This window comes from Parambassis ranga, chromosome 9 (assembly GCF_900634625.1).
Source record: "Parambassis ranga chromosome 9, fParRan2.1, whole genome shotgun sequence".
Lineage (NCBI taxonomy): Eukaryota > Metazoa > Chordata > Actinopteri > Ambassidae > Parambassis > Parambassis ranga.
In genome coordinates, this window is record NC_041030.1 from 23,212,582 (window position 1) to 23,238,887 (window position 26,306).

Genomic DNA, 26,306 nt, shown 5'->3' on the forward strand with positions numbered 1-26,306 from the left:
AAGGTTAACATTTCTGTTCACTGAGCTCCAGCACCAACAGACCACAAAGCACGCTAGCTACACTTGAACTAGATTATAGTGGACGAGTGAGGTCTGAACTTTGCTTCAAGAGCCATGAAAGTGAAATGATGCAGTGATATGTTCAGGTGAGTCAAAGAAGCTGCAGCTGTGTCTTCTTTCAGAGCTCCACTGTTACATGTTCTGACCTGACTCTGTGGTCTGTGGTTTTCATAAAGGTGCCGTGTCCTCAGGTGTGTGGACCATCGCTGACCGCAGTACAAGTACAGGACGACGGCTCAGGGAGGAGCAGCTTCTCCATGTGTGAACACATCAGTCACATTCAAAGTTCACATCGCTGTGAGTCAAACAGCCTCCTGCTTTACACTAAATCATGCTGTTTGTCCACTGAAACATTTTCTGAGGCGACTTTTGATGGGGTATAATGTAAAAACTAGGGCTGTACTCTCCCAGTCGACTGGTCGATTTATTAGTCTAAACGTTCTGGCTGGACCAAAATTCTGGTTGGTCGACTCTTTGCAGCGTTAAATATCAGGCTTAAAGTACCAAGTGCTAATGGGGTGTTTTCAGAGCTTCCGGTTCACAGGTATCAGTCTGTCCCCCACCATGTTTTCACTACTTTGGTTTAGAGACAGATAGACTGAAGAGTACCAGGCCCGGTGGTTTGCTTTAACTTTGACCGTCTCTTTTACAGTCAGTCCTCCTCTACCATGTCAGAGACATCTGCAGGGTGGCAGCACTTCATGAAAATAGACAACGGAAAAAAGGCTATGGCAAAGTTTGCATCCTGAATTTCCCCTCGCGGATCAATAGTGTCCATCTATCACAGCTCGTTAGGCTGCCCCGTCCTTTTTGAGCATATGAACATCGACACATTCCAATGTTTTAGTCTAATAAATTGTTTTAGAACTGTAGATGCACCCACTCGCAGCAGCAGGCTTCAGATACACCCAGACCAGGCTGCATGTTAAGTCTCCCCATCATCCAAACATCACTCCACTAAGCTGAGCTTCTATGTTCAGTGTTGCTCTGTGCGCAGGACGTGTGCAGAGCGACATGACAGTGTCTGTAAATATTATAACATGACAAAAGCAATCATCATGATATTACTAGATGAGGGGATATTTTTCAGAAATCCAGAGCTGTGATATTGCTCAGTCCTTTTAATGAGACATGCCACTGTCATAACAAGTTAATCTAGGAAGACAAGGCACAAAGAGAGGCTCTGCAGAGTGCTGACTAGGGCTGCCCCGATTATTCGACGTAATCGACAACGTCAATGCTAAAAATTCGCCCCAGTCGGCCCTGTCTAATCTTTTTTCAAAGTAACAGTGGCTTGAGGAGATGAGTTGTGCTCGCCGTCTGACGAGTGTCCTAATAAACGTTTCCAAAGACTGAAGGGATCAGTGGCAGTATTTCAGGTTAGCCGATAATAACAAAGTGGTTTGCGCTCTTTGTAAGGTGTCGCTAGCACACCACAGCAGTACAACCGCAATGCATGAGCACCTGAAGAGGAAACACAGGGGAGCAATTCAGAATGAGGAGCCGCCTGGAAAGGCAGCGTAAGTAAGTGACTCACCTTTCGTAGGCAAACCGCTATTTTTAAGCTGCTAAATACACTTCGAAGCTGGGAATGTTCTGTCAGTGAATACATGTAGGAAACATTTAGGCTAGAACCATCTTCAAGTTAGACGGACGTTGTTGCTGTATGTTACTGCGCAGGATTGATGTAGTCTAGCGTCTTTATTTTACTTCTGTTTGTTTTAAGAACATTTCATTGTGTAAATAACGGCTGATATTGCATCATACATTTAAATAATTCACATTCATATATAATGCATACAATTAACAAATGTGTCATGTATATTATGAAACGAGTAGGCTTAAAACAATGTTTGATCATTCAATTCGATTTTTTTCTCCACTCTTATTACTCACTGAGGACTCAGGACTCACTGATTTAACTCCTTGTGTACTTTGTGTATGTGACGGTCAAACACGTTTTATTAACATTTAAAGTGTTTCATCAGGTCTGTTCACTGTGTTGGTGTCATACATGAGTGTCCCACTTCATTAAACTGTCACACACATTGACAGCCGTGCTGTGTGAAATCAACACTTCACTGACACTACACACTACACAGTGTGTTCACCAGCTGCAGTCCAAATAGACTCAGTGTGTCCCACAATGCATCACAGACTGTACTATCAATGCTGACTACATTAACAATATGTCCCATCATGCATTGTGTCCAGTATGTTTTTAATTTTCAGCAGCAATGAGGAAATGGTTTTCTTTGTCTTTCAGGGAGACGTGATGATCTGTTGTGTGTCTGAGACTGTAAGTATCATTGTTACTTATTGTGTTAACATGTAGAGTGACAGAGTAGATGTTATTGATCAGCTCACTGCTCAGTCAGAAGGTCTCAGCCTGATGATGGCTGACAGGTTCTCTTCAGTCCACATTAAAGCATCCAGACCTCCTGACAGCAGGTTCATCCACTTACATCGAGGTCATCATCAAGTCTGCACTTTGTGATTCTTCATTCTTTGTGTTTGTTTTCAGGGAGGAGGAGGAGGAGGAGGAGGAGGTATGGGGTAAGTGATCAGTGATCCATTCAGCCTCTCAGTGACGTCAAATGGAACAGACTGCAGACACACATTCCTCTTATCCCACAGCAGTGTGTGTCTCATCAAATATCTGCTGACTGAATATCAGATGAAGGACTTTTGTCCTGCAGACAGCGAGCTGCTCGTTGTTACTGTGTGAGGACAGACTGTGGGACAAAGGCTCCCTCTAGTGGCAGCTTTATGTCCTAATCGTTCTGGGTGTGTCCACCTGCACGGTGCCTCGCTGCACAAACACACACGGTTCCAGGAAGTGCAGTGTCTGTGTGTAACGCTTTTTGTTTGATATAAATACATCTATAACTACCATTCTGTTCCATTTCCCTTTCACTTAAACCAATCAATGCACAGTTTGGTTTAAGAATCATTTATTTATTTGTTTCATTGTCAGAAACACTTTTTTCTTTTTTTCTTGAAATACTTTCACGCTGCACTGATGGCGCAGCAGGAATTCCAGCGTGCTGTTTGAACAAATACACTCAGGAGCTGAGAGCAGTCTGTCCATAACACGGACTGATCAGGAGAATCGAAGATGGACCGATGAAGGGACACTAAAAACGGAGTATTGATCATCATCAGGTGAGTTTGAGGAGGAAGATCAAGAAAAACTCACCGAACATGGAAGCTGCTGAGCTGCGAGTTACATTGAGTTTCTAAATCTGTGGATCTGTTTCAGTTCAATCGAAATGTGGAAACATCTCCAGAGTTTTTATGTATTTGGTTTTATTGTTTTAGTTTTTAAAACTTTGATATCGGCAGTGATTCTGCCATCTTAGATTTCTGTGAGGAGGAGGAGTATTTACAGAAATCATAGAAACAAAACAAACATTTGAGACAAACTACGTCATCAGAGTAACGAAAAACTTATATTTAATCATTGCTGTGTGTGAACAGTACATTAACAGAACATTCACTAACTTCTGCCCTCAGCTGATATTCTCAGTGATCCTCTCAGCAGAGCTCATCATGGCGTCTGCAGGACCAGGTGAGTCCACTCAGACTTTATTATTGTCCTCCCTCTGTCCACATGAAGCTCTCTGATCCTGTTACATCATTAAAGTCACATTGAATCTGGTGTTCTCTGTGAGCACAGAAAGAAGCACAGTAATAATGTAACTTTATAGGTATGATGATATTAATATGGTCTGGACCACCGATCAGATCATTTTAAATGTGTCTAGATTAGTTTTTAAATGTTCACATCAGGCTCTGATCTGTGTGTGTTCTTACAGGTGATGATGGTTCACAGCAGCGCAGCCACAGCCCTGAGTTTGACCGTCCTGACTGTGAGTCAGACTGAATGAGAAGCTACAAAATGTGACAATCACACAATGAGATGATTTTTACAGGAACATTAGGCAGTGCAGTCAGTAACAGACAATATCAATCAACACTTTATTTATATAGAGAATGCTGAAGCAAAGTGCTTTACAGAAAGACCCCCAGACACACACACACACCCAAAAATGCGTACCATGCACACATGCAAACACACACACACTTATTAAAAGAAATTTAATTTATTAAAAAACGACTTAAATTAAAAGAAAAATAAACACAGGATAAAGGATTAAAAGATACGGACCAAGAAAACACTGTAATTACTTGCAAGGTTTGTAATGCGACAAGATAAGATAAAACTTTATTAATCCCGAAGGAAATTCTTGAAGGGAGAGGAGACACTGAGGAAATACACAACAAAGAAATCCATAAAATCAAACAGTCAAACAATCAATAAAACAATACGACTTAAAATGAGCTTAAAGAACTAACAGAACTGTGCATAAACTAAATAAATACATAAATAAATAATAGCATTCATAAAATCTAACGAGTTAAGCACATAGTAAAATCATAAATAGGCTGGAACTAAAAAGCGATGAATGTAACATAATTAACTAAAAGCCAGGTCTTCGCTTTTAAAAACGTCCACACTAGCTGCTGCCCTCAAGTCCTCAGGCAGGCTGCTCCACAGACGAGGGCCATAGAAAGTAACAGACAGTACAGTCAGTACCAGATCCGAGTGTTAAATATATATTTGTATATATTCCTACTCTAGCGTGGCCCTCCAAGTGTAGCTAAACATTGACATGATCATTTGAGCCAATAAATTCAATCAGATGTTTAAAGTTTTATCATCTGATATCTGATCCTGACATTTTTACACAGTATTGGGCTGATACCAATGCTGAATATCGGATCGGTTCATCCCTAGTTACAATATTTTATGCCTATTTTGTACATTTATTTTAGTTGTGATGGCAATCCCACAGGACATTCTTTTGCCAGAGGTAATGTTGTCATGGTGACAGGTATTCCCAATCAACACAATATGTAAAGAGCGATTTTCAGTACTGCTGCTGCATGTCAGAGCCCACAGGCCTGAGCATGTTAAATGTTAATGTGACAGCACAGCTAGAAGACCGAAGTACAGTTTGTTTGAAGGGGGACCAGGAGAAAGACTCTTCTGTCTAAAAAGCACTTGGAAGCATGGTGTTCACAAAACTGCATCTGATTAACAGGGTTCGTAGGCAGTATGGAAAAGTAAGGAATTTGATTTTAGTGTTTTCCAGGTCTGGAAAAGTGAAATTAGGGTATGGAAAAATATTTGCATTTCCAGACTTTTGCCGCAACATTATAAAATGCAACTCAACTTTCAGAAATGTAGACTAATGGAGTTCGTTAAATTTTGCCAAGGAAATGTGCTGCAATGCCTGCAGCGGGAGAGAAACGTGGTGTTCTGTGTTCTGAAACTGTTAATTGTGACGTAAAGCAGCCAGTCCCACCATAATATATCAATATAATATTTATAATAATTAATTTTTTTTATACTTCTGAGTCCATACAAGTAATCACTGTTCTGACAGGAAGATAAGTAGGCCTACCTGGATACCCAGCTAGGTTAACTAGTTTGCCAGTTCAGTCAATAGCATTCTAACAAATCAACTGGTTTACCCTCAGTAGAGCAGAGAAAGTGCCCTGCTGGCATGTAAAATCAGCGTTACATAAGATCCTTTTAAAATCCTTTTACCAACAAGTTCCATACAGTTCAGAAAAATATTCCTGTTTATTTTGCACAACATATGTGCTTCACATCTTTACACATCTGTGTGTTTTAAAGGTCGGGTAGGAGATTTCATTCTGATGCACATTGTGTTAAATTAGTGTAACTTCTCTTTACAATCCGATAGCAACCGATTAGTTCGGCAGTTTCAATTTAAAGCAAAGAATATGAATCATCTGAAGCTTTAAAACACTAAAAACATCAGCTAAATATGATATGCATTTTAGTGATATGCCACAATATGAGCACGTGTCTCCAAAATCTGAGAATTTGAGTATGGAAAAAGTCTGGAATTTTATATTTGAAAATGTGTAGGAACCCTGCAATAAACGCCTGTGGAAATGGGACATATGAGACCGAAGTGGAGGTGTTTGGTCATGATGTTTCTGATGTTCTTACACAAAACAAACATTAACTTGACTCTAAGAGACTTTCTGCCTCTAAATCTCAGACATTTCACATAATTCAGATTGTATTTGAAGTGTGTATTTGTCTTGCACTGTTGTGACACCGTAGCCCTCAGCAGCCTACGCTCTTACACAATTTCCTGTTAGTAAACTGTTTGCTACCCTTTTTACTATCCATCCTATATTGATATCATACAGCAGCCTGCTCGCCTGTTTTATGAATACTTTTATTATTGTTATTCACATAGTTTACAGACCTCACTCCCAGTTTCAGGGTGTCTGTGGGGTTTTAAAAGTATTTAAAGGTGATAAATTAATATTGAAAAATTTAAGGCCATTAAAAGTGTTAGTTTGTTTTAGAGGTATTATTTTTTTAAAATAGGTATTACTTTTTTCAGACTCTGAGGTGTCCTATTTTGATTGAAATTCTATCTGCTGAAGTTTGCATTAGTTTAAACTGTGAGTTTAAAAGTGGAATTTAGCCATATCCAGATCCTCGTCTCAGCTGTTTGACGCCATATTCAGTGGTCGCTCCACATTTCAAACACTGTGTGCTGGCGGCTTACAGTTTTGGTTTGCTAGGCATATCTTCAATGTCCACTCCAGACAACTATTATCATCATGGGCAGATCCAAGTTTTCTGACAGCTGGGTGGAAGACCCAGCATTTAAGGACTGGCTCAGGCCTGTAGTGGGGAATAACTGGCAGGCTTATTGTTCGGGTTGTAAAAACATTTCACTGTCAACTGGATGGGAGCTAATGCACTTCAGTCGCATATGCAATCAGCACTAAACATACATGTGTAACTATAACGTAAGTTTGCAGTTTGTATTTAACATAGTTCAGATTGTCATTCTATTATGACTTATTATGTTGTATTTTATGAACGTTTAACACAGTTTAATGGTACAACAGTAGCTGTCAGGATACATTTTTATATTGTTAGTTATCTTCCCTTTTGGAGAACTGTGAGAGGTACAGCATTGTCAATAAAGAGGCAATTGAATGTATCTCCAGCGTTCTGATCAATGCTCCCTGGTGCCCACAGTGTTTTGGACCCTAAGTAGATAAAGCTCTCCCAGCCATTAGGTCAGTCTTGTCAGTCTTATATTTGAACACAGAGGAAGCTATAGTGGCTCACTAATGCAAGCCCCACAACACAAATGTAAAGACTGGACAATGGATGTTCGCTTCATGTTGGGTTTGCATTTGCATAGTCTTCTCTGCCACAGTAAACCACCATCACCTTTCAATGTGTAGGATATTCTGGCAGACTTCAGTCTCTAAGCTCAGAGAAAAGACACCATGAGAGCTCCACCGCCAAGCTGTCAGTCTTCCTTTTTTTAGGCAGGATGAAGCTCTGCCCTCATGTTTAAAGCTGATGGATTGTAGTTTAAGTATGAATGTATGTGACGAGCTGGGTGTGAGAACAGTTTTATGCTCCAGTTATTCTTAGTAGCAGTAACCTGCTGAGCACACTGTGCACGCTCTAAGCTTCATGCTGCTCTCTGGTTATGCCCTCTGTCTTCCTGCTGGTATCACATACATGAATGATAATTTGCTTTATCTCCAAATATTCTTCTTCTCCTTTGTTCTCTTCTCTTCCCCCCAGCTGGCCATCAGCAGAACTGAATTTGAACCGAAAGAATTGTACTTTAGCAGGCCATACATAATAACTCATAGTTCAATGTTACTGTGATTCCTTTAATGGGATAAATGAATGTTGTTGTGTTCTTATAGTTGCAGATCAACCACTGAAGCGCAGCAGCAGTCTTCTTTTCCTGCCTCCTAGCAGTGAGTCTGTGTCAGAATTATGTTGCTTTAAACTGTGTTTAATGAGTGATCCTTCAAACAGAACAATAATTAGTGTTGCACATTATGATGTTCAGTTTCATGTGTTTAAAGTACAATAACATTGTAAACCACAGATGGGCAAGAAATTCTTACCAGTTTATGACAGACATGTTTTAATGTGTGCAGCAGAATCAGTTGACAAAAACACCTGTTATAAAAAATGAGACCACTATGGACTATTAACATAATATAATTACAGTGTTTGTCTCACAGTGTCTGAGCTGAGGGTGGTTCTGCTGGGGAACAGCTGGTCTGAGAGGAGCTCAGTGGGGAACTTCTTACTGGGAAAGAACAAGTTTTACACAGAGGAAGAACCAGACAGCTGTGTGAGAGTCAGAGGACAGATGAAGGACAAAGACATGGTTCTCATCAACACTCCAGATCTGCTGCATCCAAACCTGTCTGCACACAGACTGACAGAGTTCATGGAGAACTGTGTGAGACTCTCTGCTCCTGGACCTCATGTGTTCCTGCTGGTCTTACAGCCTGAAGACTTCACTGAGGATCAAAGACTGAGGCTCCAAACGGTCCTTGAAGAGTTCAGTGATCAATCATTCAATCACTCTCTGATACTGATATCAGAGCCCAGAAAGAGCTCAGGTTCCATTGAAGACTACATGAACCATCCATCACTGAGAGACATGATTCAAAGATGTAAAGATAAGCTGCTGTGGCAGAAGAAGCTTGAACAACAGGAGCTGCTCAGAGTGATGGGAGACATGGTGGAGGAGAACCATGGAGATCATGTGAGCGGTGATGTTTATGAAGAGGCATCAAGTGGTCCTCCAACCTTCAAACAAGGAGCCACTGATGTCCAGGATCCTGTTGGAGGTACTGAGTGATGAATGCAACATGTTTGTTACAGACATGTGAGAGTGATGTCACAGAATCATACTGACATCTGTCCCTTCTTGACATAACTGTCTTTATTACAGGGACAGCCATGTCAGGAAGTCGAGCTTCAAACAGCTGAAAGTCAAATATATGTGTTTAATCAACATTCATATTTTAATGAACAGGATGCTGCAGATGTTTTTGTTTGTTGCAGATGGATTCAGAATCATCTTGTTTGGAAAAAGTGACGACAAAAAAACAACACTAGGAAACATGATCACTGGGAAAAAGGAGTTTCATGTCTCAAGATACTTTGCACAAAAACAGTGTGTAGCTGCCAGTGGAGAGTGGAACCAGAAATCTGTGACAGTGGTGAAAACTGCAGACGTCTTCAGTCTGTCTGTGAGAACACTGAGAGAGGAGATGAAGAGCTGTGTGAATCATATGTCTCCTGGTCCAAATGTCCTGCTGCTGTTAGTGAAACCTTCAGAGTTCAGTGAAGAGGACAGAAAAACCCTGAAGTTCATCCTGAGTCTGTTTGGTCCACATGTCTTCAACCACTGCATGGTCATCCTGACACATGAGGAGAGAGAGAACGAGGCTCTGAGACAACTCATCCAAGACTGCAGACAAAGACAGCTCAGAATCAATGTGGATGAAAAGGATCAGTCCACGCATGAAGAGTTAATGCAGAGAATGGAGGACATAGTGACAGAAAACAGAGGAGGAAGTCTGACATTAACTGAAGAGGACAATGTTGTAATACCCTTTAACAGTTCTAAACCTGCTCTGAACCTGGTTCTGTGTGGGAGCAGAGCAGCAGAGAAGACCTCAGCAGTCAAACATATTCTGGGACGAGGAATGTTTGGTCCTCCAGCCAGCTCCTCAGAGACTGTTAGACATCAGGGACCAGTGTGTGAACATTGGGTGTCCCTGCTGCAGCTGCCTGCCTTGCATAGAAAAGCTCAGGAGGCAGTGATGGAGGAATCCTTAAGGTGTGTCTCCCTCTGTGATCCTGAGGGCGTCCATGCCTTCATCCTGGTCCTACCTGTGGCTCCCCTCACTGATGAAGACAAGGCAGAGTTACAGATCATCCAGAAGACATTCAGCTCTCGAGTCAATGACTTCACCATCATTCTGATCACTGTGGACTCAGATCCTACACATCCAGCTGTGGTTAACTTTGTAGAAAAAGATGAAGACATTCAAAGGTTACGTCAGAGTTTTGGAGGAAGATCTGCTGTTTTAAATCTGAAACACCAGCAGCAGATCAGACAGCTGTTGGACACTGTGGACAGCATGAGACCATCCCACCATGAACCACGCTGCTACACAACATCAACATTTTTACATGCCCAGATGGACAAAGTCCTACAACAAGAGGAACACATCAGCAGACAACAGAGAGAACTCGAGGGGCTGAAAAAGAACAAAATCACATGTGAGTAAATTCAAACCTGCGTCTCTCTCGCTACATTTGGAGGCTTTCCAAATCTTTTTGTGTCAAAAGCAACTAGTGGCTGTCTCTGGTGACTTTTGGAGACTGACGTGAAATCATTCTGCAGTCAGGCTACTGTCCTCGACAAGCAGCAACCGTGAGCTCCTCCCCTGCCTTAGTGCATTTATATGCGGGTCAGTCTGTGTAGCTTCACGCAGCAGGTTCAGCTGCAGGCAGAGCAGAGAGACCCACAGCACTCTGCGTCCAATCGTGCGCAAAGTTGCCGAAGGTCCCATCAATGCTCACAGAGCGGGATGTAAACAGCGTATTTCAATGGCAAAAAATAAAATAAAAACATGGACATCAGCACCGTTATCTTAACCTAGCGTAGTCATAAAATTCCGGCTATCCAGCTATCATGTCATCAGCAATGGTGGGCAAAACAACAGACGTTCTCTGTCAGAGTCCGGTGGGAGTATGTGCGCATTGCTGGATCATGTTTGTGTCGTCCGGGAGCGGTGGCCTATAACAGCATAACAAAGTTATAAGAGTGCGTTACCCCTGTTCTTGCTGTGTCTGTAGTCATACCGTTAAAGTCTATAACTATGACTATCAGCCCTACGTACTACATAGGCCTTCTCCTGAAGTCCTTCACAGGCCTTCCCCACATTGAAGAAGAGATTGTTAATTATACCACCGGACCAGCCGCTTGAAGCACGCGGGCCAGTAATCATCCTAGCTGCGTGGGTGGGTGGGGATTCTTTGTTACTGGTATTATTGTGGTAGCTGTGAAGCACTTAAAGATGTATGCTGGGACATCCTTAATCTCAGCACATTTCTTTACGACACATCCAGGTATGCTGTCCGGTCTAGCTGCCTTACGAGGGTTGATCCTGGAGAGGATCCTCCTCATGCTGCGGACAAAACGCAATACAACAGAATAGCCTATACAGGCCACTGTCCATAACACCATCAAAGTCTTCATCAAATGTTTGAATTTTTTGATGAGGTGTCTCTTAAATTGCCTTTTGTCTTTGAGTCCTCCTTATCCATGTCCATGAAATTCAAATGACAGATACAAGTCCAAGATAGTAATTAAAAAGTTTAAACTTGGGTTCAGGAATAAGGCCACGCTTCACTCATTACATGATTACCTATATATACATGTGCCCTCCACTATAATATAATCACTGTGATGTTTGCTTCATGTTTATTCCCCTCTCTCTCTCCTTCATCCTCTCTCTCCTGTCTCCCTCTTCTTCTCCTCTCTCTCTCCTTCATCCTCTCTGTCCTGTCTCCCTCTTCTTCTCCTCCTCTCTCTCTCCTTCATCCGCTCTGTCCTGTCTCCCTCTTCGTCTCCTCTCTCTCTCCTTCATCCTCTCTGTCCTGTCTCCCTCTTCTCTCTGTCCTTCATCCTCTCTGTCCTGTCTCCCTCTTCTCCTCCTCTACCCGACCGACTGTCAGCAGGAAGGTTCTTCTTATGAGTCAGTTCCTGTTCAAGGTCTCTTCCTGTCAAAGGGAAGGGAGTTCTCCCCAACCCCCTTTGTTTTCCTTCTGTCCCTTCTCTCCTTTTCTCCACATGCTCCTCATTTTCTCTACTCTCATCCTTTCGTCTCTTCCCCTCTGCCTATAATTCCCATTCAAATAAAGCTGTCAATTCAGAGGCGTGGCCTAGTTAGATAATTATTAATCAAAGTGTGTCTATTCTGTGTTACACTTACAGCTGATGCAGAGCAGCAGAGCTCAGAGAATCTCAGGATCGTGCTGATCGGGAAGACTGGCAACGGAAAGAGTTCTTCAGGAAACACCATTCTGGGAAGGAGACAGTTTAAAGCCAAATCCAGTCAAACATCAGTCACTAAACATTGTCAGAAAGAACAAAGTGAGGTGGACGGTCGTCCTGTTGTTGTGGTCGACACTCCTGGTCTGTTTGACACCACTTTGTCCCATGAAGAGGTTAATGAGGAGATGGTGAAATGTATCAGTCTGCTGGCTCCAGGACCGCATGTCTTCCTGCTGGTGGTACAGATCGGAAGACTCACAGCAGAGGACAAGGAGACATTAAAACATATCAGGGAAGGATTTGGAAAGAATTCAGAGAAGTTCACCATCATTCTTTTAACTGGAGGAGATAAACTGAAGCGTGATGAGCAGTCTATTGAAGACTACATTAAAGAGGATTGTGATGCTTCCTTTAAGAAGCTGATCAGTGACTGTGGAGGAAGATACCATGTGTTTGATAACTATGATGAAAACAACCAGACACAGGTCAGAGAGCTGATAACAAAGATCGACACCATGCTGAAGGAAAATGGAGGCAGCTGCTTCACCAATGAGATGCTGCAAGAGGCCGAAGCAGCCATAAAGAAAGAAATGCAGAGAATCCTGAAGGAGAAGGAGGAAGAGATGAAGAGAGAGAGGGAGGAGCTAGAAAGAAAACATGAGGAGGAAATGAAAGAAATGAAAAGAAGAATGGAAAAAGAAAAGGCAGAAATTCAACAGCAAAGAGACCAGAAACTGAAAGACATCAACAAGGAGCGTGAAGAACGGAAGAAGGAACAGGAAGTGAGAGAAGAGGAGAAAAGGGGGAAAGAAGCTGAGGAGGAAAAACACAGACAGGAATTAAAAACTAAGCTTGAACTTCTGGACAAACGGATTCAGTCAGAACAAGAAGAAAAGAAGAGTGTCGACAGAAAGCTGGAAGAGACCAGAGAAGAGATGAAGAAACAACAAGAAGAGTGGGAGAGAGAACGAAGGGAGTCCTGGGAGAGACAGAAAGAAGAAGAAGAGCAGAGACGACAGCAGGAGCAAAGAAGAATAGAAGAACTTGAAGACAAGTACAAACAGGAAAGAGAGGAACATGAAAAGAAAAGAAGAGAAGAGGATGAGATGAGACGAGAACAGGAAGAAAAAGAACGAAAACAACAGGAGGAAAAACTGGAGAATCTGAAGAAGACGTATGAAGAGGAGGCCAGAAAGAAGGCTGAAGAGTTTAATGAATTTAAAGAGAAACACACAAAGGAATTAGCAGATCAGCGGGAAGATTATAAGATAGAAATGAAAGAGAAAGATGAAAAGTATGACATGTTGAAGGCACTGTCAGCCTTCAAGGAAAAAGAAAAGAACAACAAACACAAAGAAGAAATCAAAGACTTAGTGAAGTGTGTGTCTAAGAAAAGTGGAAATCTGACTAAGATCAAAGATTTACTGACAAAGCATGAACAGGAAATGACAAAGGCAAACGGCAAAGAGAAGGAACACCTTCAGAGCAAACAACAAGAAGAAATGAGTGACCTGATAGAGAAACTTCTAAAAGAAGTCATAGAATCTAAGAAGACACAACCTGAACAGACTAAATCTTCCTGTTCCATTTTGTGAGGCGATTTATTAAAAACTTCTTGCTGAGATGTATACAAATATTCATTAATAAACCGACAGACCTTCAGGTGAGCAATGCCAAAACAACAAACAAGGGAACACTTAAAGAACACACTGTGACTCCAAGTCAGTCCCACTAATGTGAATCAGCCTGTCCAGTTAGGATCAACAGACTGTGGATCAGTTCCAGCTGCTGTTGGTCAAATGGAACAGACAACAGGTGGAGATGAGAGGCAGTGATCAAGACAGCCCTATAAAGGAGAGGTTCTGCAGGTGCTGACCACAGACCAGTTCTCTGCTCTCATCCTTTCTGCCTGATGTTTGATCAATTTTGCATTTTGTCAGTGCTCTCAGCCCTAGAGGTAGCATGAGGTGGTGTCTACAACCACAGAAGCTGCTCAGGTAGTGCAGCTCAACCAGGATGGACCATCACTGAGAGCTGTGGCAAGAAGGTTTGCTGTGTCTGTCTGCAGTGTCCAGAGCATGGAAGAGATACCAGGAGACAGGCCAGTACAACAAGGGACGTGGAGGTGGCTGTAGGAGGGCAACAACCCAGCAGCAGGACCACTACCTCCTCCTTTGTGCAAGGAGGAACAGGAGGAGCACTGCCAGAGCCCTGCAACATGACCTCCAGCAGGCCACTAATATGCATGTTTCTGTTATTGTTATTGAGTTGTGGTGGGTCAGTGATGGTGTGGGGAGGCATTTCTTTGGAGGCACAGCCCTCCATGTGCTAGCCAGAGGTACCCTGACTGCCATCAGGTACCAGGATGAGATCCTCAGACCCACTGTGAGACCATGTGCTGGTGCAGTGGGCCCTGAGGTCCCTCTGATGATGACCATGCTCACCCTCATGAGGCTGAAGTGTGTCAGCAGGTCCGACATGATCAGGGCATTGATGCTATGGACTGACCCGCCCGTTCCCCAGACCTGAATCCAATCCAGCACATCTGGGACATCATGTCTCGTTCCATCCACCAGCACCACGCTACACCACAGACTGTCCAGGAGGTGACTGATGCTCTAATCCAGGTCTGGGAGGAGATCCCTCAGGAGAACACCCACCGCCTCATCAGGAGCATGTCCAGGTGTTGTAGGGAGGTCATACAGGCACGTGGAGGCCACACACAGTACCGAGCCTCAGTCTGACTTGTTGGATCAGCCACTTTTCCACTGTTATCTTAAGTATGGGTCTAAATCCAGACCTCCATGGGTTAATAACTTTGATTTACATGTTCTCAACGTATTCCACTATGTGATGAATGAATATTCTCAACTGGAATATTTCATCCATTCAGATCCAGCAGGAGGATCCAGGAGGTGTTGTTTTAGTGTTCCCTTTATTTTGAGCAGTGTAGATAAATAGATAATACATATAAAACTTAAGAGTATTAACTTAAGAGTATTAATTTAAAATTGTCCCCTTAGGGATTGTTTTTCTCACACATCACTTCATTTTCCCAAGCAGCAGATGTAAATAGAAGCACCCTACACCCTCAATGTTCCCTCAGTGTTTCTTGCAGACCAAACTCACAGCACAACATTTACACCATGTACTGACCTGTCCAGGAGGTGGACTCTGGATAGTGATGCTGGGAATGAATGAATGAATGAATAACTAGAACTGTCTGCCACCTCTGTGTACCTGCAACAGCTCCCCCTACTGGCAGGGAGGGAGAACAAGCTCAGACCCATGTCTGTGTGTCTGATGGTCCTCTGGTTCCTGCTCTATTCTGATTCCTCCTCTTCATGGTGTATTTTCAGATCTTAACCCTCATGCACTGTTCACAAACACCCTTATGTGTTGTTCAGGACAAAAACGTCCTCTAACTTTAACGGTTTTAAAAATATATCAGACAAATATTTGTTTGACATTTTTTTGCATAGACCTTTTAATTAACTTCAGTTCTGATCAACAGTAGTAAAAAATCATTTTCCCCAGGATTTTAACCCTTAAATCACCAATTTTATAAGGGGTGGTGCTGAAAATTAGAAAAAAACACACAAAATGGCTCATTTTTGATAGAAAAGGTGAATGTGGACTGCATTGTTTTTAACCTTTATTACAGTCTTGGTCATGTCAAACATCAGTAAAAAATTTACTTTATTGCATTATTAGTTTTTGCACAGCACTGGATTTTCATTTTTTTCTCCCTTATGTGTTGTTCGTGGCCATTTTTGTCCCATAGACTTCCATTATAACCACATTTTTTGACTGCACAGCCATGGCACTACATAATCATGCATTCTTGATTGTTGGTGGTTTACCCTGTTGGTAGGAGGTAAAATATGTGATTTTTACAGTTAATAGGGTCATTAAGTTGTTAACTTTTTTTAAAGGTTAAAAAAAATCCAGTCCACATTCACCTTTTCTATTAAAAATGAGCCATTTTGTGTGTTTTTTTTTTTTCAATTTTCAGCACCACCCCTTATAAAATTGGTGATTAAAGGGTTAAAATCTTGGGGGAAAATGATTTTTTTACTACTGTTGATTAGAACTGAAGTTAATTAAAAGGTCTATGCAAAGAAATTTCAAAAAAATATTTGTCTGATATACGTTTTTGTCCTGAACAACATGAAAGGGGGTAAAATTTGTCCACAGTGTACTGTTGACCTATGAAAAATTTTAAAATCATATTCACAAATTTTATGTAAAATTAAGCTTGTTGAGCAAATGATTCAATATTGACAAAGTTATGGCAAAAATAAACAGAAAAATTACTCTCAGAGGACAAAAATGTCCCGAACAGTGCATAAGGGTTAAAGTGTCACAGCAGAGTATAACAGGCTGACAATGAGCCATCAAGTGTGTCTGAATGGTTCTGGTCTGTTGCTCGGTGGTTCTGAAGTGTCAGACCTTCTGCTGACAGTCTGAGGGAGGAAGAAGCTTCATATGTAAAGCTGGGGATGGTTGATGTAGATATGTGCTGTTATCAGGCTGATAATGCTTTTTATGATTACTTACCACATTCTGAGAGGTTCTGCTGTCTGTGCAACATGAAGAGAAATACTTGTTATTTGTTTCTTTGCATCCTAATCAATACCAACATGTGTTAAACATTAATCACCTGTAAAAACCTAAAAGTCAGTGTAAATGGTCCTTTTCTGCATTCACATAAAATGAATCTAAGACATGATGTCTAACGCTGGTCTTTGTTCCTTTACAGCCGTCCTCCTCTGTGCACAGACAGATGTAAACATTCTAAACAGATTATATCACTCAATGCTGCTAAATGTGTCCCAGTCAGGCTGGTTCCACTCTGAGCATCCATGCAGTGACCCTGAACGGTCCCAGCTCCCACTGCTGCAGCGCCTCCGCCTCTGCACTGCTCCTTTAAAAAGAATTACAGCACACACACCACCCACAGGTGCAGCCGCTCCCTCTGATCTCTCCTCCTTTCGTGCTGCCAGCAGCTTTATTCTCTACACCTGTGGATAAATCTAACACTCATCTGTTTTATTTCCATTAAGTAATGGATTTAGGAGTGAAAGGTGAAGAAACTGTCTGACGGGTTTCTGTGGAGCAGGTAAACTTTCACTCAAAATGTTTTTATCCAGGAGCTGAGAGCAGTCGGTCCACGACACGGACTGATCAGGAGGATCGATCAAACACATAGAAACAGTATTGATCATCAGGTGAGTTTGAGGAGGAAGAAACTGCTGATTTTATGTTTGAGTTTAGTCTGTGGATCAGCTTCAGTTAAATAATGGGTTAATTCTCTCTAGTGTTTCTGCTTCAACACTCGTTTTATGGTCTTGTGAGTTTGAACTTTGATACCTGCAGTTCAGCCGCCATCTTAGATTTCTGTGACAGGACAGAGTTCAGAGGGTTAATCATTGCTGTGTGTGAACAGTACATTAACAGAACATTCACTAACTTCTGCCCTCAGCTGATATTCTCAGTGATCCTCTCAGCAGAGCTCATCATGGCGTCTGCAGGACCAGGTGAGTCCACTCAGACTTTATTATTGTCCTCCCTCTGTCCACATGAAGCTCTCTGATCCTGTTACATCATTAAAGTCACATTGAACCTGAGTGTAAACATAGTCTGAACTCCTCAGTGAGGATGAACTGCAGTGAAGCTGCTTTGATGTGTTATTCAGCCGTCTCCATGTCATGTGACCCAGTCTCCTCAGCCCTGAGCTGTGGCATATAAGGACACAGATAAGACACAGCTCCTTATTGGTTTGTCACTTGGTCACATGATGAGGAAGCTGTTGAAGAAATATTGATTTGTATCTATACAAATATTTAAATATAGGAAGCTGTCACATGGTCATGGTCGGTCAGCCACACCGACCGTCTGCTGCTAAACTGCATCTATACATGGATCATATTCATGCTGAGTGCCCCACCTAGTGGTTAAACTGTGCACTGCACAACAATGAACTAAATATTTTCTTACATAGGTGAATTATGAACTTACACTATAAACTATATTCCAGAAAGAATGATGTAAACATGAATGTCTCCACTCTTACAGTGCTGCTCTCTGGTTATGTCCTCTGTCTTCCTGCATGTATCACATGCATCAATGATAATTCACTTCATCTCAGCATCTTCTTCTTTGTTCTCTTCATCTTCATCCAGCTGACCATCAGCAGAGCTGAATTTATTTGAACTGATTGTATTTTGTTGTTTATATTTTATAGCTGCAGATCAACCACTGAAGCGCAGCAGCAGTTTTCCTTTCCTGCCTCCTGACAGTGAGTCTACGATCCTACCTCCCTCTCTGATCATGCTCCATCACTGAAAGCAGTGATTTTGTTGTAAACTGTTGAGGAACTGGTTCAGTTCATTACAGACATGTGCTGATGTGTGTTTACTGTGTATATACGTTTCATAACTTTAACAGTGGTCGGAGTCTTTTTAAATGAAAGACCTGTTTGTCTCCACAGTGTCTGAGCTGAGGGTGGTTCTGCTGGGCAGCAGCTGGTCTGAGAGGAGCTCAGTGGGGAACTTCTTACTGGGAAAGAACAAGTTTTACACAGAGGAAGAACCAGACAGCTGTGTGAGAGTCAGAGGACAGATGAAGGACAAAGACATGGTTCTCATCAACACTCCAGATCTGCTGCATCCAAACCTGTCTGCACACAGACTGACAGAGTTCATGGAGAACTGTGTGAGACTCTCTGCTCCTGGACCTCATGTGTTCCTGCTGGTCCTACAGCCTGAAGACTTCACTGAGGATCAAAGACTGAGGCTCCAAACGGTCCTTGAAGACTTCAGCGATCAATCATTCAATCACTCTCTGATACTGATATCAGAGCCCACAGAGGAGAGCTCAGCTTTCACATTAAAACCTCCACCTGTCAGAGACCTGATCAGTCTGTGTAGACCTGGATCCTTGAGGAGGAAGGACACTAAACATGAAGAGCTGCTAGCACGGCTGGGTCAAATAGTAAAAGAGACCAAAGGAAAGCATCTGAGCCGTGCTGGATTTAAGGACCAAGATCCTGGTTTAACCATGACAGCAAGATCTGAGGAGCAGGAACCTGCTCTGAACCTGGTTCTGTGTGGGAGCAGAGCAGCAGAGAAGACCTCAGCAGCAGAGGCCATTTTAGGTCAGACAGAGCTTCATTCAGTCTGCAGCTCCTCAGAGACTGTTGGACATCAGACAGAGGTGTGTGGACGTTGGGTGTCCCTGCTGCAGCTGCCTGCCTTGGATGGAAAAGCTCAGGAGGCAGTGATGGAGGAATCCTTCAGGTGTGTCTCCCTCTGTGATCCTGAGGGCGTCCATGCCTTCATCCTGGTCCTACCTGTGGCTCCCCTCACTGATGAAGACAAGGCAGAGTTACAGATCATCCAGAAGACATTCAGCTCTCGAGTCAATGACTTCACCATCATCCTGTTCACTGTGGACTCAGATCCTTCACATCCAGCTGTGGATGACATTGTAAAGACAGACAAGGACATCCAGGAGCTCTGTCAGAGCTGTGGAGGAAGATCTGTGCTTCTCAACATCAGGGACAGGCAGCAGGTCTCTGACATGTTGGACACTGTGGACAGGATGACAGCTGAAGGATCCAAAGGCTTCACGATGAAGATGTTCACCAAGGCTCAGACAGAGAGGGTGTCAAAGCTTGAAGCTGAGCTGCAGGAGGTGATGCACAGCAGAGGGATGGGAGGAGATGATGGAGATCAGAGCAGAGAGCCTCTCAGGATGCTTCTGGTTGGGATGTCTGACGGCCACAGAAACGCAGCTGCAAACACCATTTTAAGCAGAGAACATTTTAAACCCAGAGTCTCCACAAAGACCTGTGAGAAAGCAACCGGAGTGACTGATGGACGTCCGGTCAGTGTGGTCAACACCGCAGCTTTGTTTGATACGACTCTGTCTGATGATGAGATTCAGCAGGAGCTTCAGAAATGCATCGGCCTGCTGGCTCCTGGACCTCATGTGTTCTTACTGGTGCTGCAGATCGGAAGCTTCACACAGGAGGAAAGAGAAGCTGTGAACGTGATGAAGAAATACTTTGGACAGAAGTCAGAGCGCTTCACCATCATCATCTTCACTGGAGGAGCAGAGGAGCAGTTTGAGAGTTACAGTGAAGACAGTCAGCTGAAGAAACTCATACGTGAGTGTGGAGGGAGATACCAGCTGTTCAGTAACAGAGACAGCAGCACGAAGTGCACACAGGTCCAAGAGCTCCTGGCCAAGATCGACAGGGTGGGGAGAGAAAATGGAGGTCCCTTCTACACAACAGAGATGTTTGTGGAGGCTGCAGTGCAAAAGAAAAAGGAGGAGATATCACAGCAGAAGGACAAAGAGATCCAAAGAGAGAGGAGAGAAGTGGAACAAAAACAGAGAGAAATGGAACAAATGAGAAGGGAGAAGACACAGGCAGAGCAAGCACTGAAAGAGAGAGAGGAATCCATGAAGAAGGAGCGTGCTGAGAGGAAGAAAGAACAAGAGGAGGAGGAGAGGAGGAGGAAGAAACAAGAAGAAAGTCTGAGACAGGACTGCAGAAGAAAACTGGACGCTTCAGAGAAAAGGCTTCAGTCAGAGAGAGAGCAACGAGAGAAGGAGGTGGAGCAGTGCAGGCGGGAGATGAAGAGAGCGCAAGAAAACTGGGATAAGGAGAGAAAGTCCACCTGGGAGCGGGTGCATCAGGAGGACAAGGAGAGCCTGCAGGAGGAGAAAGCACGGCACAGGAGGCTCCAAGAGGAGTACCACCAGAAGAGGAGGAAGTGGACGTACTCCTTGTTTGTCTTGTTGTTGGCTCTGTGCTTGTTATTAATCTATATTCTCCTGAGTTCTGGACACACACACACCAGAGACAGAGCTGCAGCCACAGAGCAGGATCAGGGCTGAACCTGATCCCTGTGTGGACCGAAGTCTGGACTGTCCTCCGCCACATTCAGGTCTGCTCAGCCTGATGAACACTGATCCATAAAGCTGCTTTCTGTCCCATGGTGGCATGGAGCAGCTCAGAGGAGACACAGCAGTGAGCCTGGAGGTCCGGTCATGATGGACTCACAGCAGTGATCAGACTCAGATGAAGCTCTGCTGAGTGTCAGTCAGTGTTTCTCTTCAGTCCTCAGCTCGGATCATTCTCCTGCTTTTATGTTCTTTATACTTAAATGTTTAATGCTCCACTGATAATGCATGTATTGATTAGTCTAAACATAGTTTATCTATCGGTGTAAGCATCGTTTGAATATGTAACACTGTGATCAATAATTACCTGTCGTCCACAGTAAGACCTGTCCTGTTACTGTCCTGTTTGCTGCAGTCAGACTTCTGTGAAAAGTTAAATACAAATAATGTGTTGAACTCATTAAATGAGCTGCAGCTCGTATCCGTCACTGACTCCATGTGTCAGCTCACATGATTATCCTTTCAAAATAAAGTTTAGAGTCTGTACAGAAGATGCTTTCAATCATTTCTGAGCCATAGAGGTGAAGACATGCTTGTTTTCAGGTCACAGAGTTTTTATACACACACCAACCAGGTTTGTAACCAGACAATGAATCCAAGTCAGAATGTTTTAATGTGCAAACTCTGGCAGTAAATAAACAGAGACGCTGTAATATCAAACGCTGGCATTTTATTGATGACACAAAGAGGCACAGAGGCCGAGCTGACAGGGGGAAAGAGGGCAGCAGATGTGAGCAGCTTGTCAGAGGTAGAGAGACAGATGTTCTGTGATAACACTGTTTATCAGCAGGACCAGTGGAAGCTGAGAGCTGTGACAGTAACATGTTCAGACGTGTGTCAGAGTTCAGAGGAGCTTCAGGGAGGAGCTGAAACCTCATGTAAACTGGATTCATGTCCTCTGTTCTCACGACACTTAGATTTGGACCGGACAGCTGAGAAGCACGTGGACTTCCCGCCGGGCTCAGGGGCTGCTTAGAAGCACTTGCGGTGGACGATGGCGGGGCCAGACTCATCGTACTCCTGCTTACTGATCCACATCTGCTGGAAGGTGGAGAGGGAGGCCAGGATGGAGCCGCCGATCCAGACCGAGTACTTCCTCTCTGGAGGAGCGATGATCTGCAGGACAGAGACAGAGACGGTGAGGAGGACATTCACTGCGAATAACGAAGATGTTACAGAGCGTACAGGTGTACCTTGATTTTCATGGTGGGTGGAGCCAGGGCCGTGATCTCCTTCTGCATGCGGTCAGCGATGCCGGGGTACATGGTGGTGCCTCCGGACAGCACCGTGTTGGAGTACAGGTCCTTACGGATGTCCACGTCACACTTCATGATGCTGTTGTAGGTCGTCTCGTGAACGCCAGCCGACTCCATACCTGAACACAAACAACAAGTCAGGTAGTGTTCAGGTCCACTTCACGTGGTCCTGATCAACATGCAGCTTCACGAGGAGCAGCAGATAAACAGGTTTAAAGTCTGGATCGTCCAGGACCTCCAGACTTTCCTCTCAGTGTGGCTACAAACCCAGGAAGGAGGGCTGGAAGAGCGCCTCGGGGCAGCGGAACCTCTCGTTGCCGATGGTGATGACCTGTCCGTCAGGAAGCTCGTAGCTCTTCTCCAGAGCAGAAGAGGAGGCTGCGGTCTGCATCTCATGTCCAAAGTCCAGAGCCACGTAGCAGAGCTTCTCCTTGATGTCACGCACGATCTCACGCTCAGCTGGAGGTCAGAGGTCACATGTACACATTACACTCAATGAATGCACAAAAGTCTGACATCATCATGATCTAGTTCCCTCTGCAGGAGGTCTGCGGGGAGGAGGTCGTACCGGTGGTGGTGAAGCTGTAGCCTCTCTCTGTGAGGATCTTCATCAGGTAGTCAGTCAGATCTCTGCCTGCCAGGTCCAGACGGAGGATGGCGTGGGGCAGAGCGTAGCCCTCGTAGATGGGCACAGTGTGGCTGACACCGTCACCAGAGTCCATCACAATACCTGCAGAACAATAACACACACACACACACGCTCACACACCAGGACTCGGATGTCGGCCATTTTGTTACAGAGTGGGAGTTCACTCACCGGTGGTACGACCAGAGGCGTACAGGGACAGGACGGCCTGGATGCCCACGTACATGGCCGGAGTGTTGAAGGTCTCAAACATGATCTGCACAGAAAGAGTCAGCATCACTCTGGTAACCACGGCAACGGCAGTAAACAGACACGCCAAGATGTTTCATCTTAAATACAAAAAAAGGTCACACACACAAACACACACACACAGACACACACCTGGGTCATCTTCTCCCTGTTGGCTTTGGGGTTGAGGGGGGCCTCGGTCAGCAGGACTGGATGCTCCTCAGGAGCCACACGGAGCTCATTGTAGAAGGTGTGATGCCAGATCTGCAGGACAGACGGACGTCATGAAGCCAGAGACAGATAGACAGACAGACAGAGAGAAAGAGACAGACAGAGAGGACAGACAGACTCCAGCTTCCTCACCTTCTCCATGTCGTCCCAGTTGGTGACGATCCCGTGCTCGATGGGGTACTTCAAGGTCAGGATGCCCCTCTTGCTCTGAGCCTCGTCTCCCACATAGCTGTCCTTCTGTCCCATTCCCACCATCACACCCTGCGCGCGTGCACACACACAAACACACACACACGTGAGTCACATGAGTCAGTCACATGTAACATGTGGACACATCTGGAGCTGCGGCTGCTGTTGGACAGTACCTGATGTCTGGGACGGCCGACGATGGAGGGGAAGACGGCACGGGGGGCGTCGTCTCCGGCAAATCCGGCTTTGCACATACCGGATCCATTATCAACGACCAGAGCGGCAACCTCGTCTTCCATTTCTGAAAGGACACATGAGGACTCAGCCGGTTTACATCACTTTAAATCAGATTATTGATTACATGTCTGAATATCTCATCATTATTATTATCACATGTTTAACCCTCTGCTGTTTGACTGAGGAGTCTGAAGCCCCGCCCTGATCGATCCAGGACCAATAAACACTCAGGGTATCTGATTTAACTTCTGAACGCTGACAGCTGACTCTGAGGAGGGGTACAGCTGTGACTCATTAAATCAAGAGAAGAAGAATCTCAAAGTTCCGTCCAGGTCCTCTGGATCAAACCACGACCCTCAGCTGTCTGCCCGTCAGTCCGACCCTGCAGGATCTGAACAGTCTTTACTGAGCCTGCGCTGTCAGTGGCCAGAGGCCGGGTCCGGGTCTTACCTGAGTCTCGGGTGGGTCTGTCTCTGGGTGAGTCCTGCAGGTGTGTCTCTGGTCCAGCTGTGCTCCCTTAATGCAGCGGCAGACCTCAGACCGCACCGGTTTTATTCGCGCGCACCGGGCAGCTGGCGTTGTCCATAAAAGGTAAGGTTGTCACAGCCCGCGCTGTGATTGGTCCAGGTGTGCAGGTTCCTGCAGGTTTCCTCAGCTCGCGCTTTCACTGGCTGCACAAGGTATCTGTCAAAGGGGAGGGGGCGCGAGGGACGAGGACAGCCTGCAGGGTCCCATTGGAGCGGATTCCGGCGCAGCAGGACGGCTCTGATTGGCCAGTCCGACCTGAGGGCCGGGGGGGGGGGGGGGGGGGGGGGCAGCAGCAGGAAGGAGTCAATTAATGTGTGTGTGTACATGCTGAGTGTGTGTGTGTGTGTGTGTGTGTTGTGTACATGCTGAGTGTGTGTGTGTGTCTGTGTCTGTGTGTGTGTGTTGTGTACATGCTGTGTGTGTGTGTGTGTGTGTGTGTGTTGTGTACATGCTGAGTGTGTGTGTGTCTGTGTGTGTGTTGTGTACATGCTGAGTGTGTGTGTGTGTGTGTGTGTGTGTTGTGTACATGCTGAGTGTGTGTGTGTCTGTGTGTGTGTGTGTGTACATGCTGAGTGTGTGTACATGCTGTGTGTGTGTGTGTGTGTGTGTGTACATGCTGAGTGTGTGTGTGTCTGTGTGTGTGTGTTGTGTACATGCTGAGTGTGTGTGTGTGTGTGTGTGTGTGTGTGTGTACATGCTGAGTGTGTGTACATGCTGTGTGTGTCCGTGTGTGCTCTCAGTCCATGTTGTGTCCACACCTCCACACAGTGAATTACCACAGAAGAAGACTCAGTGTGTCGTCAGTGTTTCTGCTTTGTCTGATGTGGCAACGTTTATTCACAATGTTTCAGTGAGGCGGAGGTCATAGTTCAAGACGCCATGTTGTGATGTCATGTTGACTTCCTGATGACCTCATAATGATGTCCAGCTGTTTATTTTCCTTTAGTCTGTTCTTCCTCATCTTCCTCTTCTTCTGTTTCCTCTCTGTCCTCTCTCTCTCTGTCTGTCCTCTGTCTGTCCTCTGTCTGTCCTCTGTCTGTCCTCTGTCTGTCCTCTCTCTCTCTGTCTGTCCTCTGTCTCTCCATCTGTCTCAGGGCTCTCTGTGATGGACGTCCTCCTGCAGCGTGCTGATGTCTCTGCTGCTCAGAGGTGTTCCTGTTTTTGTGTCCACACCCTGAACCTGCTCAGACCCGTCCAGCTCAGAGGCTGAATTCACTTTAATGAAAGAGTCCGACTGGTTTTCAGTCCGAGGGTTTCGGGGTACCTGTCCGTCTGGCCTGCAGGTTACAGCCACAGGTCCGGTCCAGGTGAGGCCACGCCCCCAGAACTTCTACCTGTCCTTATATGGAGCTAAGTGCAGCTGAAACAGGCCGGGCGGCCCGCAGGAGGAAGTCCTGCTGTTACCGTGTGCCGCAGGATTTAAAGGTTTTCATGGTGTTTGTCACTGAGAAGCTGCTCAGAGCTTCAGACTCCACCTCTGAGATGCAGCAGAGGCTCACGGGCGCTTCTTTACAGGAATGCATGATGGGAAGATAAAGAGTTTGTGGATGTCTCCTTTAGGACAAACATCAAACATCAAGACTTCTGTCAGTGTGAACGGAGCGCGGCGCTCTCACTGAGTCTGCTGCCTCCACAGCTCTGACCTGTGATCCTCGCCCTGCAGCCAGGCACAGCATTACCCACATTCTCAGGCTGGTCCAGGCCTGCTCACAGCCGGAGGAGTGTCATAACACACACACACACACACACACACACACACACACACACACACACACACACACAGACACACACACATGCAGCAGCACAAAGACCAAAAAAGGTGCGAATGCAGAAGGAGCTCGATGGAAAACTCAGGATCCCTGGGAATCCTCCGCCTGTGTGTGTGTCTGTCTGTGTGTGTGTGTGTGTGTGTGTGTAACAGCAGCATGTAGAGACTTGAATCCTGCAGTTTGTTTCTGTATCTGGTTTTTGAGATGGCACGAAGGATCA

At 44.8% G+C, this 26,306-nt stretch overlaps 2 protein-coding genes and 1 pseudogene across 4 annotated transcripts; 2 read left to right on the forward strand and 1 right to left on the reverse strand.

Annotated features, from left to right (window-relative positions):
* The window catches only part of LOC114441222 (uncharacterized), an 82,338-nt pseudogene extending 68,645 nt beyond the window's left edge, over positions 1–13,693 (forward strand).
* Positions 13,694–16,383: 2,690 nt separating this feature from the next.
* On the forward strand, positions 16,384–21,495 carry LOC114440973 (GTPase IMAP family member 8-like). 3 transcript variants are annotated; one of them, XM_028413670.1, is made up of 5 exons: positions 16,384–17,113; positions 17,180–17,257; positions 17,512–17,566; positions 18,274–18,327; positions 18,520–21,495. In XM_028413670.1, the coding sequence occupies exons 3-5, from the start codon at positions 17,548–17,550 to the stop codon at positions 20,934–20,936; spliced, it is 2,490 nt and encodes an 829-aa protein (XP_028269471.1). In that variant the 5' UTR covers positions 16,384–17,113; positions 17,180–17,257; positions 17,512–17,547; the 3' UTR covers positions 20,937–21,495. The 3 variants fall into 3 exon arrangements, with proteins under 3 accessions (XP_028269471.1, XP_028269470.1, XP_028269469.1); XM_028413669.1 differs by having other exon boundaries at positions 16,384–16,989; positions 17,093–17,257; XM_028413668.1 differs by having other exon boundaries at positions 16,384–17,257.
* Positions 21,496–21,652: 157 nt separating this feature from the next.
* Positions 21,653–24,397, reverse strand: LOC114440976 (actin, cytoplasmic 3-like). Its single transcript, XM_028413673.1, has 9 exons — positions 24,240–24,397; positions 23,729–23,853; positions 23,496–23,624; positions 23,286–23,396; positions 23,076–23,160; positions 22,827–22,988; positions 22,526–22,717; positions 22,196–22,377; positions 21,653–22,118 (listed from the first exon to the last, which is right to left on the reverse strand). The coding sequence occupies exons 2-9, from the start codon at positions 23,849–23,851 to the stop codon at positions 21,975–21,977; spliced, it is 1,128 nt and encodes a 375-aa protein (XP_028269474.1). The 5' UTR covers positions 23,852–23,853; positions 24,240–24,397; the 3' UTR covers positions 21,653–21,974.
* Between the last annotated feature and the right edge of the window lie 1,909 nt (positions 24,398–26,306).

Excerpts from the sequence above, each read along its gene's own strand:
- LOC114440973 (XM_028413668.1), top strand. Across the intron at positions 18,328-18,519 it reads TCCTTTCCTGCCTCCTGACA|TGTCTGAGCTGAGGGTGGTT; the intron begins GTGAGTCTACGA and ends TTGTCTCCACAG.
- LOC114440976 (XM_028413673.1), bottom strand. The coding sequence starts at position 23,851 with ATGGAAGACGAGGTTGCCGCTCTGGTCGTTGATAATGGATCCGGTATG. Across the intron at positions 23,625-23,728 it reads TCGGCCGTCCCAGACATCAG|GGTGTGATGGTGGGAATGGG; the intron begins GTACTGTCCAAC and ends GCACGCGCGCAG. Across the intron at positions 23,161-23,285 it reads ACAGGGAGAAGATGACCCAG|ATCATGTTTGAGACCTTCAA; the intron begins GTGTGTGTCTGT and ends CTTTCTGTGCAG.